The following is a 12957-nucleotide window of genomic DNA, read 5'->3' on the forward strand; positions in this document are numbered from 1 at the left end:
CATATACTTTGGTGTAAATTGATAAAAATTGTCTTATTTTACAGAAAACTTTGTGCTCTACAACTACAAGAGATCTGTGTAGTATGCTTCAAGCTGGTGTTTTGGCTGGTGTTCAATATACATCATTCCCTCTGGTTCAAAACCCCAGAGTAATATCATTCCACTCCTCCCAATCTCTAATTATCAAACATCCGCCAAACACAAAGGCCAAAAAATCTGCAGTGTGCGTCCAAACACACTCTCACATTTGACTTTAAAATGTTAATAGTCTCATAAAATGAGATAAGCACAACTCTTCATCAGTGCTGAGATGTTCAAGCGTGGAGCACACCCTATGACAACACAGCTGGACCCGGACAAAGTCTTGAGGTTGGAAAACAGCATTCACGCCAACCAAACAAACTGATACCACATGGACAAGCCAAGGCACTAGTGTGGAAGAGCCCTTACTAGTAGATGATATGAGGAATTGAGGTCTACAAGACGAATATAGGTGGAAATGACACAAATGAGATTCTCAGCAGGTGGAGGGTTCAGGGTCTGACATTAGGGAGTGATTTAAACAGCAGGTGCCCGGTACTGCGGGTCACCCGGGTGAAATCCTCACATACTAAACCTTAACTGTGGTAATTCATCAATGCAGGGACACAACAAAGCAACGGGACACTGACCTAGTCCAAATCCTCCAAGAAAGTCATTTATCTTCTGAAGCTCTTGGTCTGAGAGGGCAGGATGTTCTTCGTCCTGCTTATCACAACCATGGGCATCATTATTCACTGTCATCTGACTGCTGTGGAGGAAATAAACCAAGATATCTTCAGCAGGTTGATCAATGTCACCTACAATATGCGGACAATGCAGGTCGAAGATCTTCTGTAGGTTTAAAATTCACAAGAGTCTGTAAACTCAACTAAATGGTACTTTTGATAAAAATAAAGGCGCTTGATGGTACCATGGAACCAATCTAAAATGAAAACTGCTGTATTGAAGATACAGAGGTGTGGTGGAGATGGTGAAGGATTTTATGTGTTTTCTCTGTGCGTTTCAAAAGAAGAGTGGACAATGTCATGCTTCATTTCTCGCTGCTTCCTGCCCAACACATCTGGATTTGATAAACAGCTGGCTAACAGGGGCTAAGAAACCCTTTTTCTTTTGGTGGGAGGGCTGATATGAGCTGACTGCAAAGCTTGGCCCACAAACCTAATCTTTGGAAAACACTTAGGAGAAGGTTTGAGTGATATCAGGCCAGCAGTGGGGTTTTGAGGACTTCTCCTTTCTCTGCAATTCTCCCCGCGGTTCTCCTGCATACTCATTATAATCTAATCAAACTGAATTTGGCTTTTGGACGCACAAGTATGATGCTGATCGGTTGGTGTTTTGACACACACGGCTGTTTAAATGATTTGGTCTGCAGAAGCCACAGATCAAGTACCGAACTGAAAGAGTCATGAAATGAAATTAATCACATGTAAAGCAATAAAACTGTTGGCAAAGTGTCCATACCACAGACATTCATTTTAGCTCCATCCTCAAAGGAAGCATTAAGGGCCATGCACAAAACATGCAGCTATCTACACTTTAACATTATATATGTTAGCATGTATAGATGGATTCAAAGCTAATTTATCTGATCCAATTAACTTGTTTGTCTTTCCCAAAATATTAACTGAAATCAAATCAAACGAAATACAATTCCTAAGCACTCCAAATGTTTTCCAAAATTACAATTTATGCCAAATAACACCAAAATCAAACGAAATTATCCCGGACGAGCCCCCATTTGTTGTAATTGTGAAAAAAATTAATTTATTTCCAAACATGAACAGACACGCCAGCAAAACGGGCAATGCTGTTAAAATAGAAAGGTAAACCTGCACAACTGTGTTCCTAATCGATCAATCAGACACCTGCAAATTTTCTTCACAGCGATACCATACAGTAGAAAAAATATTCTGACGCTAATTCAATGCAACATATTTTAAATTTGTGCATTTAATCCATTACAATATAATTTTAGGTTTAAATGAAAAATATTAAGTAGTTTCTATAGGCGTATCACGTGTTTTAAATCAACCTAAGTGAACATGATTTATTTAAATTGGGACTACATGAATAATTTGTGTTGTATTAAAGCAATATTGCTAAAACTGGATGGGGATTTACAGTTCCCAGCATGCTTTGAATGAGATTGAATAATAAGAATAAATATCAAAATAAAGGGTTATTTAATGCATTTTTAATTCAGATAAGAGGGGACTTATTTATGTTTACTATGTTGTTATAATATTTTAAAAAGTTCTGTTTTGTTGTTGGGTTTTTAAACGGTTACCATTGTGCAGATGAGTAGAGCATTTACTAAGAATGAGAACAGCGACACTAACATATAGCAGTTATTTAGTGTTGTTTTGATCAGAAAGCATTTCACCGTAAGTGTAAATGCCTTGATTTGAAAGCAGTTACATTGGCAATGTTTGTGCCATAATCGGCTTCTGTTTCAATTGAGTGTTAGTTATCATTAGCTTGCTGTGTGCTGTTGCAGTAGTATAATAACTTAATATTTTATGAAATTTGATGGTTAGATAATAGTACACAGAAAAAAAACAACTTAAAAAAATGTACTTTAAAAAATCCTCGTAACAATTTGCATGAACTTTTTTGAAGTAAAATTTACCGCTTTTTAAAATATAACTTACCTACTAAAATCAAATAAATTCTACCATTTTTGGTTGAAGTAAATGTTACTTCATTATGTTTTTTATAAGTTAGATTTATTTTAATCGTTTAGGTAAAGTCTATTAGTTTTTTTATTGAAAATTGAAGCATTGCTGTCCTAAAAATATTTAATAAATCGTATTTCCTGTTTGTTATTTTCTTTAACATAGTTCTATGGACTTAGTTATTTTTAGTGTTATAAATGGCATTATAACACAAAATAGAAGTCAGTCATTGAATAAACTTGATTCTGAACAGAAACGAACACAAACTGCGTTTCTGACATGCATTGTCAGCACTGGAGAGAAATACAATATCACCTAAAAGAAACACTAATCACCTGAACGGTGACTTCACAAAATGATCATTTACAACAAAACAACATCAATAATATAAGAGCTTTTAAACCTTTATGACGTTTTCTTAACAAATATTTAAGTAGTTAAAGTTCTTATCATTTCTTATTCAGTGATAAAGCTTAAAAAATAAAAATATTCAGGCGCAAAGGATTGTGGGTATTCCTTACAACATGTGCAAACAAATTTAAGTTAATTTTACTTGAATTTTTAGTTTAATGGATTTAATATTCTTAAGTTAAATTAACTAAGATTTTTTACTTGAATCTGCTAAAGTTTTTGATTAATTGACTTAATTATTTTAGGACTATGTGCAGTGACTATAAAACAGTTTAATAATACAAGAAAATATATGACTTACTATTCCCACACAGTTCATTTTCTACATTAATTAATTGTGTATTTATCATAATTTTACTTAGGAAAATCTAGTTCTCAATAAATGTTAATATTATTATCTAGAAATTATGAGAGTTAATCTAATATATATAAAGTTAGTTTTTTGTAGCATTGCTGAATTTAACAAATTTTTACTCAGATCAACTCAATTTAATTGTGCTAAGGTAACTAAAAACAATTGAATGAGTTCAACTAAATACACATATCCAAATTTAGAAAATGTAATTCCGTGAAACCATGTATACTAAAATGACCTTAAATTTATTAAATTCAATGAATACTTTTTTCAGTGCATAAGAACCATTTTTGGTTAAAGTAAAAGGGTGTTAGTAGAAACATTTCTTTCTCATATTTTACAGTCTTAAAAACCTTTATCCAATACAAAGAACCTTATGAAACATAATGGTTCTTTATGAAACCATACAGCCGAAAAAGGGCACCATTTGGCACCTGAATTTGTGCTCCTCAAAAGGGCTATTGAGACGACATTACACCCCAACCAACAAAGTTTTTACTTAAAAATTTGCATAAGTGATTTAATAAAAGTAAAAGCCTAACCGTTGTGCGTTTTAAACCCTCCAGCTTTCTTCAAGTGCTCGCTAGGTTTTTTTAAGCAACATCATATGGCAAAAAACTGAATAGTTTAGTAACTGAGAAACTACTTAACCTTCTCTACTTAAACAGTCTGAATGTGGGTTGGTGGACTCTGTTCAACTTCACATTACACCATCAGCTTCTTTATATCCAGACCTGTTCTGTCTGCTGCTATCATCTGCTCTTATCGCTCCATTGGTCTCTCTCTACAGCTCTGAAAGCCTACGGTCTCCCTAGATGACATTGTTATTTATATTTCAGCTCTTCTTTAATATTTCTGCCAAGATCTTCTCCTCATACCTGCAGAAAAGCAGAACAAAGTGGATTGTGGGAACTGGACTAAAACAATATTCTTGAGTTATTATTATATTTTTGGACTTGGTCCGCTGGGAGCTCCTGCGCCCGGGCCAAACAGATAGATATTTCTATTACAGTCTCAGCTTTAGATGGGATGCCTACGGCTCATCTGATACTGCACGTCAGATATTCACATAAATGCAAGTTTACGATGTACACGGCATTAAATCATGTTTTGTTAGGGTTATGCTTGAGAAAAGGGTATGTTTTGGTTTATAAAGTTATTAACCAAAATTGGTACACATCAGAGACTTTGGCACTGTATGCTGGTTTAACATTGCGAGATTATCTATATAATCTATAAACTATACATTTCAGATTCGCTCGTCCCCAAAACGTCACCAAAGCAGACTGTGGTCAGATGGCTCCTTTCTGTCTGTGCTGTACAAGAATCAGCTGAAAAGTGGACCAGAGTTTGTGGCAATAAAGCTCTGGCTTCGCAAGGCTGCCTGTGGTTCACATGCTAACTCTCTCTCTCTCTCTCTCTCTCTCTCTCCTGGGCTTTATCATGTCTTGAGTGCTGAAAAGGAAACAGGATGCTTATTAGACAGGCATCATCAGTACAGGATACCGCAAAGCAAAATCAGATAGCAGCTATCTCTCTTTATCTCTCCCTTTAATGGGAGAAAAAAACAGTCTAAGACTAATGATGTGAAACCTTCTCTCATGAAGTCATACCATTACCATGACAGAAAACAGCCGCACTCGGACCTGCTGTGAACCTGGGATAACAAGTAACAGTAGGAGCAAACTGTAAAAACTTCACTTTTAAATGATTAAAATAGCATTGAAGGTACAGATAAAACCATGTTAAAGATTAATGTGCAATAATACAATTATTGAGAAGATTGGTTTAAAAACATTTATTTGCATAAACATGTACAACTGAAGTCACACAATAGCAAATGATACGTAGAAGTTCATCATTTTGGAAAAGTAATAAATAATCTTCTCTTGGACTCAACAACAGTTTTAAGACAGTTAGGTTAAATGTTGGCTTAAAACACATCATTAGCAGAAGAGTTTGTATCTCCTTCAACAGAGCTGAGACTGACGGACTCCTGATCCTGTTTGACAGACGGCAGTCGCACTGACATCACTCTGACATCACTTCCTCCTCCTCCTGTGTGCAGAAAAACATCTTTATCTGTGGAAAACAGGCATAAAATATCTAATAAGTTTAAGAAATAGTATCAAAACTGCCATATTTTATACATGATATCCAAAAATGATTGTTCTGATTAAAATATGAGCCACATTTAAAACAACTGTAAAGTGGCCCATAGATTCACGCCTGCTCCGGGGCTCGAGCACCCACTGAAATGGCCGAGCACCCACGGAAAATTACCACAGACTTAATTTGAATCAAAAACACTTAAAATTCAGGAGCCTCTCTGATAGGTGGATCTTGTAAGTTGTAATATGTACAATTCTTTACAATTTCGCGCGGAAAATGCGACCGTGCCGCTTTCCATCTTTTTTCCAAAGCGATAGACCCTTTTACTGTTTTACAGGACTGGAGGCAAAAAAGCCCGCTGACCGCTTTACTAACGCTAGCTAGCTAAATATGTTTTGTTAGTTTGTTTGCTAACACTTTACGATAAGGTTGTATTTGTTAACATTAGTAAATGCATTAGCTAACATGAACTAACATTATGGGGCAGTTTCCTGGACAGGGATTAGACTAGTCCTAGACTAAAACATTTTTAAGAGCTGTCCAAACTGAAAACAACTTGCACTGACATATCTTAAAATATATCAGTGCCCATTGTTTTGCCTCAAAATGCGTACAGGTAATGTTTTTTGTAAGGCATATTTGTTAAAACTAGCTATATTTCCTAATTGAACTAAGGCCTAGTCCTGGATTAAGCTAATCCCTGTCCGGGAAACCGCCCCTAAGTGATATACTGTAACAAGCTAGTTTTTCATCATTTACTAATCTTTGTTAATGCCAATACAGTTAGGGGGCATGCACACCAAACCTTTTAAACGGCAGGTGGACGCCGACTGTGGAAGTGCTCAGCTTTTTTTCAGCTGAGCACTTTTGTTGCTACTGTATGATACTTTTGCTTTGTTTATCAGTCGTTGAATGATGCACCGGTTGGTTGCTGTGATATTTGTCCCGGCCCTCCACCACTGTGATTGGATGCCCAAGTGAAAAGTGACATTGACGAACTGAGCAGCTTTTCACCCAAAGTAAAACAATTTTTTAACTCTCTTAGCGAAAATAACGGCAAGCACCGGTGTGGACGAAACCCACCAACTGCTGGCTTTTTTGAAAAGTGCCACGCTGCCATTGGAAACACCAGGCGTAAATGCCTTGGTGCGCACGCCTCATGTTATTGCTAATTATGTTCATTGTGCATTAACTAATGTTAACAGTAAAAACTTTTCATTTTAATAATATATTTGTAAATGCTAAAACTAAGATGAACTTAGATTAATAACTGATGTTGAATTGTTGTTCATTGTTAGTTCATGCTAGCCTATGCATTAACTAACATTAACAAATACAACCTTACTGTAAAGTGTTAACGTTTTGAAACAATAACTGTAGAAATCAGATTTTTTTATCTGACTATGTACGGCACACACTGTCCAGGACCGTGAATGCTATTTGAAAAAGGTCATTTTTAAATGGACTGAACCGGCCTGGCTGACCCGTACACGCTCACTCCATGGATGGATTTTGTGACAGGATCACCCCCAGTTAAGTTAGTGGTCTGATATCTTCACCTATCTCATAAAGAAACTGAGTGTGTGTATAAAAGAGAACTTGAGGGAGTATAAATCATTAGATTATTAGAAATCAGCAATATGCTTTCATTACTTAAGTAGCCGGGTACCCGAAAACAAAAAACAAACAGATAATAGTGAATAAACAATATTACAAGACATGTTTTCAGAGCTTAGAAAAGCACATTTCTTAATGCATTTTTGTCATTTACATTTATGCATTTTGCAGACGCTTTAATCCCAAGGGGCTTAACTACATTTCATTTTTTAGTACGTGTGCCTAATAACACCTCTTAAAAAGATAGTTTACCCAAAAATGAGAAATCTCTCATCATTTGCTCACCTTCTTGTTTTTACAAATCTGAGAGCAAGTAAATGATGACAGAATTTTCATTTTTTGGTGAACTATTCCCTTAAATATGGTAATATCTTTAACACACACGCTTACCGCATTTACATTCACACCTGCATTGCACAAGATTCCCAATACACCATAAGTAAAGCTAGTCTTTTTCCAAGAATTATTTGGTATCATTTAGACATTACAAAGCAATTAAGCCACCTTAATGAACGCTTTCCATCTTAGAGAATGGGTCGGTGAACTCAACATTAAATCAGTCTGACATCAGCTACTAATTAAGACATGTTTCCTAAACACTTCGAATGCTTTTGTGATGACACACTTGCAGGGACAAACAAACACTCATCAGTCATTTCCTAAGCATTGGAGGGGGCAGCGGGCAGAAGCTGGGTGGGCATTTACCCAGATCAATGGGGCGTGCAGAGGAAGCACGAGTGAACAGAGACTCCCGTGAGACCGCCCGGGCACACACTGATGGAGATCAACTCCGGCACTTCTGAAGGGCAGGGAGTCTCAGCGGGGAGCACGCATTTACAATAGCGGGAAGATTTTTCCTGTGTGTTTTCTCAAGATCTTAGGGAATTTTCACTGTTGAGGAAAATGAAGCTGGTGGGCTTTGCTCAGGATTTGTGAATGTTGTGAATGTAACCAGGCTTAAAGGGGCCAAACTCTAGTGAATTTCATCTTATACAAGGTTTAAGGTAAAACTAAATCAAACACTTGTAGAATTTTTTTTCAGTTATAGGTCTCCTTAAAAATAACTATTTGGTATGCTTTGATCCAGTAGACGTCATTTAAACTGTGGTACGTTTACTGGAAGGAGAACTACGGTAACAATAACTCACTGCCATCATTCTCCTCTCGCAAGTATCGAGCTTCATTGATTTTGACAGATTCAATGGCATGTGTTTATACTGGAGTGAATGCAAAGCAAACTGACGTGATCAGATTTGTTCAACAGATGATAAATAAAAGCTATTTCACACCACACGTTTGAGTCGTATCTTGAATACAATAACAAATAACATAGATCCACGTGATATAGATCGGCTGTAATGAAAAGAAGCATGTCGTCCGTGTGGAAATACAGATTCGTCTCAATGATTTTCTTTTGTCTATTGCCAGCATTGGCAAAAACCCGATCAAGACATTAAAGCCAATAAACACAGGCTTAACCAGAAATATGGCAACTTTCTAATTAGGACGTTTAGTTAAACATGAAATGTATTCTTATGGGAAGCAATGACCTTCATACAGTATTATAATGTATACTACTGAATAAAGAATAGATTGATTTGAGTTCCTTTACACACAAAATCAAAGAGAAAAGACCCTCGAGGATGTTAGCTTGCTGTCGTGTATTTATATAGGTGTGTGCGGTGAATATTGTCTTTGTAGAGCAGATGGAGAGATTCTGGCACAGTTTCTTATTGGAAAAGCCTGTGGCCCACAAATGCTAGACTATGACTAAACACCTCAGGGTGGATGAGAGAGAGGTACTGAAAGAGAAAGAATAGAGACATGAAAAGAGAGTAGGAGTTTGGCCATCGATAGAAACCAAACTATTTTTAAGGTGAAGATAATGTAAGCGGCTCTAAGCAATTCAGACCCAAGTGAATGCGATGGTGGGTGTTGTAAACATCGAGTGAACATTTTTATCTACAATTGATAAATGCACAGCTGACCAAAAAACAATTTAAATTCTGTTGTCGTTTACTCTGCATCATATTAATCTAAACTTATTTAACCTCTTATGAAACGGCTGAAATTCCACAAGAGGACTTTGCGCAATAAAAGTGAAACCCAAATGTAGCATTATAAGTCTTGAATGAGAAATGAGAGCCGAACGAATGTCCGGTAGTGAACTAATTGTTTACAGTTTTTATGTCGCAATTCGGTCAGAAAAGTCAAGATTGTAAGGTGAACAAATCGTTTTGGATTGAAAGGCGTGGATATTTCATTTTCTTGGAATTTATGAACAATTTGGTTTGGACAATTTCACTGAAGCGGATAAAGAGAAGATTTTGAAGGTAAGTAAACAAACTCAATCGGCTCCGCCCAGTTCAGGTAACTAACAACTAGATTACAGTTTATGGCTGCTATAAATCATGTGGGTTTAATGGAATCCTGAGAGTCTAAGCTTTCAAACGATGTGCTGCATAACCGTATAATTTAAAGATTTAATGCTTCAAAGTTACAATGAAGTTTATGCAGCCTCACATCCAAGGGAGGGGGGGTGCCATGTACGGCACAGTGTTCCTTATCAGGTTAAAGGGATAGTTCACCCAAAAAAAAGAAAATTCGCTTAACATTTACTCTATAAGTTGAAATTTTGAAAAATGTTTGTAAGCAAACAAATCTGGGGCACCATTGACATCTCTAGTATTACTTTTTCCTACTACGGAAGTTACTAGTGCCCCAGATCTGCGTAGTTACAAACTTTTTAAAAATAACTTCATTTGTGTTGAGCAGAACAAATAAAATAAAGTAAATGATGACAGAATTTTCATTTTTGGGTGAACTATCCCTTTAACTTTCACAAGACGGAAAATAGGATATATGCGCAACTAAGTGCTTACACAATTACATGAGGTCGCGCTGGCACGTCACACAGCTGGTGCAAGACGAGTTGTGGTTTAAAAGTGAATTTTTTTTCTTGCCAAAAATGATAAATGTTTCACTTGATAAGACCCTTATACCTCGTTTGGGATTGTTTAGAGCTCTTTGAAGCTGTGTTGAAACTGCAATTTTATACTGCATTGAAACTGTAAACTGTTGGGTCCAATTAAATGAGGAAAATCCTGGATTCTCAAAAAACGTATTTTCTTTTCGACTCAACAAAGAAAGACATAAACATTTTGGATGACATGGGGGTGAGTAAATTATCTGGATTTTTTTAAAGAAAATGAAGTATTCCTTTAAGCAGTTCAAGCAAGATGCCTTCTGCATTTATTTTCCTCAAAACTCTTGCAGAGCTTTTGGGAACGAGTGGAAAGTGTGCAGACGTAAGCAATGATTTCATTTTCTGTGTGTGGGCTTTAACAAACATTCACAGCTGTGTGAAAAGACCAGAAGACGACGGTCATCACACTGGAATCATGCTCTGCTGTATCTCTCTGACTGTGAAATACCAAAGGGGGCGTCAGGTCATTGGGAAATTTTGGGGTTATTGAACTTGGGAGTGTCTTTCAGATGTTTTATACAAATTTGACCAAAACAAGAATATGAAAATGGCCTTTGGTATAAAATGTGAATAATTGTGCTGCGGTCATGAGCTTGAAATGGTTTGAAACCAAGCAAAACAAATAAGTTATTTATCCGAGACATTTATTTGGATTTCCTTGGAAGACTTAGGAATAAGATGATGATGATGATTGTAAGAAGATTTAAACTATTGAAACAAAGAGATGATTATTCATGACATTTAAGTATAGTGCTGTTGGTGTTTTGTTAAGCTTTCCTAAAGCTGTGTCAACGGGTTGTTATAGGAGCATGATAGCATGAGACAGCTGTTTTTTAAAGGAACAATTTCATCATTTATTAACTCATAATCGGTCATAGAAACCAAACCACCAAAACCAAACCACCATCCTGTTTGGCATTGTTTTATGGTACATTTTATCCCCAAAGATTTTTAATGCTTGACAGTCACTGGTCACCATACGCTTAAAACCTCCATATAAGGAAAAAAGTCTTACAACAACATGAGGTTGAGTAAATGATGTCAGTTTTCAAGTCTTTATATCCTATCTTTCTATATAACTATTAATAAGAGATCAAGTCTAAAAATCTTTACTGAATGAGCCCATGATGGAGTACAGATATCTGCACATATACATCAAAGCACTGACTTACCATGCACACAAGGGCACACGTTTTCTATTATGTATGTTCCCTGGGAATCCAAACCATGACCTTGGTATTGCTAGCGTCATGCTTTACCAGTTGAGCTATGCTATCTGGGATTTAATCTGTCAGCTATACCTAAAGCACTGTTGCTCTCATGTCCTACATACCACTGTGCCACATGTCAGTGTTTAAAAGCTATGCTATTTGCCAGCACTGTGTTTTGAATATAAAAAATTGTTTAGTTATAACCAGAAAGCAACTCTTCTATCGTTCTGAAATATGATGCACATTTATAAACTTTGCAATCACCCAGACCGCAATAGCCGTCATTTCACCATCTATGTTAAAATATGCTAATTTTCCAGCTCCCCTAGAGTTAAACATTTGATTTTTACCGTTTTGGAATCCATTCAGTCGATCTCCGGGTCTGGCGGTACCACCCCTAGCATAGCCCAGCACAATCCATTGAATCCGATTAGACCATTAGCATCGCGCTAAAAAATAACCAAAGAGTTTGGATATTTTTCCTATTAAAACTCTTCTGTAGTTACATTGTGTACTAAGACCGACAGAAAATTAAAAGTTGCGATTTTCTAGGCCGATATGGCTAGGAAATATACTCTCATTCTGGCGTTATAATTAGGGATGCACCGAATCCATATTTTTTGGGTTCGGCCGAATACCGAATCCACTCGTTAAGATTCGGCAGAATCCGAATCCTACTCGCATCCTTATTCCATTAACACAGTAAAACACATTAATGAAATAAACAACGTCCACAGCAGAGTATTTTTCATTGTATTTAATTTTAACTGTACATTATGCCACGATGACACGTTGGAAAAACTATTTTGACAATTACCATAAGCCTACGCATAATGAAAGCGATGCGTTGTGACACGCTCGTTTTTCCAATAAGCAAGCAGCTCCGTGCTGAAAACCGGCGCTGAGCGCAGAGAGTTAAAAAATATTCAACTTTGAGTGAGAAGCTCCGCTCGTCAATGTCAGTTTTCACACGGCCGTCCAATTACAGTGGAGGAGGGGCGGGACATTACCACAGCAACCAACCGGCTACCAAGCGCTTGGCTGAATAAGAGCTGGCATTTGGCGTCCTCAAGGCGTTTTCAGCCGTGTTTAAAAGTTTTGGTGTGTCCAGCCCCTAAGGCTCACCGAAAGAAAAAGCTCATCTCCACGTCAGGACCCGATGTGTGTAATCAACGGCCGCGTGACGTCGACCAGCGTAGCGCAAGCCTAGGGTTCGGTTCGGTGGAAAAAAAATCTTGGATTCGGCCGAACCCGAACCCCGTCAAAAAGCCCAGTATTCAGACGAAACCGAATCGTGGATTCGGTGCATCCCTAGTAATAATCAAGGACTTTGCTGTCGTAACATGGCTGCAGCAGGAGCAATGATATTACGCAGTGACCGAAAATAGTCCACTGCTATTGAAAGTTACTAAGGGGACTATTTTCGCTGCGTAATATCATTGCGCCTCCTGCAGCCATGTTACGGCAGCAAAGTCCTTGATTATTACGCCAAAAAAAAACTTTTGAGATGATATTCCATCATGTAAGCAAAGTCAATGGTGATTACAA

The 12957-nt window shown here is 37.1% G+C and overlaps 1 protein-coding gene across 1 annotated transcript in view; it reads right to left on the minus strand.

The window, feature by feature from the left end:
• Window positions 1-5266: 5266 nt before the first annotated feature.
• kiaa0586 (KIAA0586 ortholog) overlaps window positions 5267-12957 on the minus strand; it is a 177882-nt gene continuing 170191 nt past the window's right edge. The window contains exon 33 of the mRNA XM_055171508.2: window positions 5267-5565. Coding sequence (XP_055027483.2) covers window positions 5417-5565 — 149 coding nt within the window. The 3' untranslated portion in view covers window positions 5267-5416. The remainder of the gene's footprint in view (window positions 5566-12957) is intronic.

Source organism: Misgurnus anguillicaudatus, chromosome 7 (assembly GCF_027580225.2).
Source record: "Misgurnus anguillicaudatus chromosome 7, ASM2758022v2, whole genome shotgun sequence".
NCBI lineage: Eukaryota > Metazoa > Chordata > Actinopteri > Cypriniformes > Cobitidae > Misgurnus > Misgurnus anguillicaudatus.